At 35.1% G+C, this 1,817-nt stretch overlaps 1 protein-coding gene across 4 annotated transcripts in view; it reads right to left on the bottom strand.

The window, feature by feature from the left end:
• Window positions 1–264: 264 nt before the first annotated feature.
• The window catches only part of SYNCRIP (synaptotagmin binding, cytoplasmic RNA interacting protein), a 23,716-nt gene continuing 22,163 nt past the window's right edge, over window positions 265–1,817 (bottom strand). For 3 of the 4 annotated variants that reach the window (XM_009872318.1, XM_009872320.1, XM_009872323.1), the window contains one exon: window positions 265–1,586. In XM_009872318.1, the coding sequence (XP_009870620.1) occupies window positions 1,545–1,586 (42 nt within the window). In that variant the 3' untranslated portion in view covers window positions 265–1,544. The remainder of the gene's footprint in view (window positions 1,587–1,817) is intronic. The other variant, XM_009872319.1, reaches the window with a different exon arrangement.

Raw genomic sequence — 1,817 nt, 5'->3', positions numbered from 1 at the left:
GAATGCAAAATGATTGTTTGCCATGAGCAATTTCAACATATGACATGTCTAATTTTGTTAAAATTTGCATTTACTGGGGGAACTGGTGTGTATAAAACCTTAATTAGGTATAAGCTTCAATTTTCATTGTGGTGCCTATGGGTATGTAGTATAACTGCAGTATCCCTTTGGGCAGGGGGTTAAGGGAAACTCTTTGTGCCAAGTCCACAATAAGTCCTAATTTTATCTTTTACCTATAGGAAGTCGGACTTGGCAAGGTTCCTTTGTTTTTGTTTTGTCTTTTTTTAGGGGTGGTTCAATAGAGGATGCTTCACCACTGAACACTCACTGTCATCAAGGTGCTTCAGAAAATTAAAAACATAGCACAAATGATTGTACTCTACTCTACTCTACAGGTTATCATGATCTGCGTAAGAGAAATGGAAAGCTGATCCACGTGTTTTTACAGTGATCAGCAGTAAGAAATGCACTAATGAAAACATACCTTTTACCTAAAAAGCTAAACTACAACCATATACTATTCTATGATTTATGAAAAAACTTCAAAATATCCAAATGTCAGGCTTCACTGTACAGTTTGTCAGTTTTAGTCTGACCTTTTATAAAGGGACACTGCAGTATTTAGTACAAGTTGCTGATGCACTTTTTTTGAACATCTGATGTCTTACAAAAGTAACATCTTGCTAAACTATTATACATCCAAATAACTACAATATCTGAAGAAGCAAGGCTGCTTTTTCAGCCACAAAATACGACAAAAGCAAGGCCTGTTATGATGGTCATGAGGAAGTCTTACAAAGCCTCTGGAACTAAAGGCAACTAAGAATGTTACATTTGGTATATTATAATCTCACCCTCATATCATATTAAACAAGCCTTGCTTTTATCTACAAAGATTTTCTATGTACAGTACAGACAGGGTATAGTTCAATCCTCTGCTACTGAGGTAGTTAACCAACCCTTTAAAAAAGGTTCTGAAAAGAACCACTATCTGGAATGCCTGACTAACCAGCTCTGATGATTACACCTGAAACTGCTGTATCTGAACACAATTCATAAGTGATTACTATATAGACAATCATGATTAACCTTCATGAGCAGAAATAAAATTTAAGGATACCAATGATGGTATTCATCTATACCACTGCAATAAAAATTTAAATGCAAGAATTTGTGAATACCACTTTTGGAATCCTTAACTAAGAAAACTTGGGGGAAAAATCTACTTAAAGCAGATTTTTTAAAGAACGACTTTATTCTTTATTAAGATACCATGCTAGACGTTAAGGATTTTGTTGAACACATTGGGGGAAATAGAGTAGCTTTAGTTTAATAACTTGCACTGCAGAGAAAACTGTTAAAGAAATTCATTTCAAAGTCCAAGTATTAGTTCAAATGTCCCATATTTGAATCCGCAATCTTCGCAGGAAGGTCTTTTGCAACAGAATATGCTCCTATACAGCTGAGATACTTAAGGTTGCTGGATATCCTTACCATTACTCCACTGCAAGCTTCTGGTGTAATCCCACATAGCAAGTCAGTCTTCATTGTAACAGGTCAGGACCGGCCTCGACCCCTTTTCCCTGCTAGCCAGGTAACAAAAGGAATCAATTAGATAAATCATTTTAAAACTCTAGTCTGTACATTTGTTAATATAAAATCTTAGCAAAATGAATTATTTTTAAATATTACTACTAGACAAGAGCATTTTGCCTTCTGATTGCCACTAACTTTGGAATTTTGCTACGGGTGTTTTGTCACTTTGTCACAAACTGACATTATTTAAAAAGTTAAGCTTTAAACCTTTTATCACCAGC

This window comes from Apaloderma vittatum, unplaced genomic scaffold, assembly GCF_000703405.1.
Source record: "Apaloderma vittatum isolate BGI_N311 unplaced genomic scaffold, ASM70340v1 scaffold34446, whole genome shotgun sequence".
Lineage (NCBI taxonomy): Eukaryota > Metazoa > Chordata > Aves > Trogoniformes > Trogonidae > Apaloderma > Apaloderma vittatum.
The sequence above is the reverse complement of the archived record's forward strand: the minus strand, read 5'-3'. Positions and strand labels throughout refer to the sequence as shown.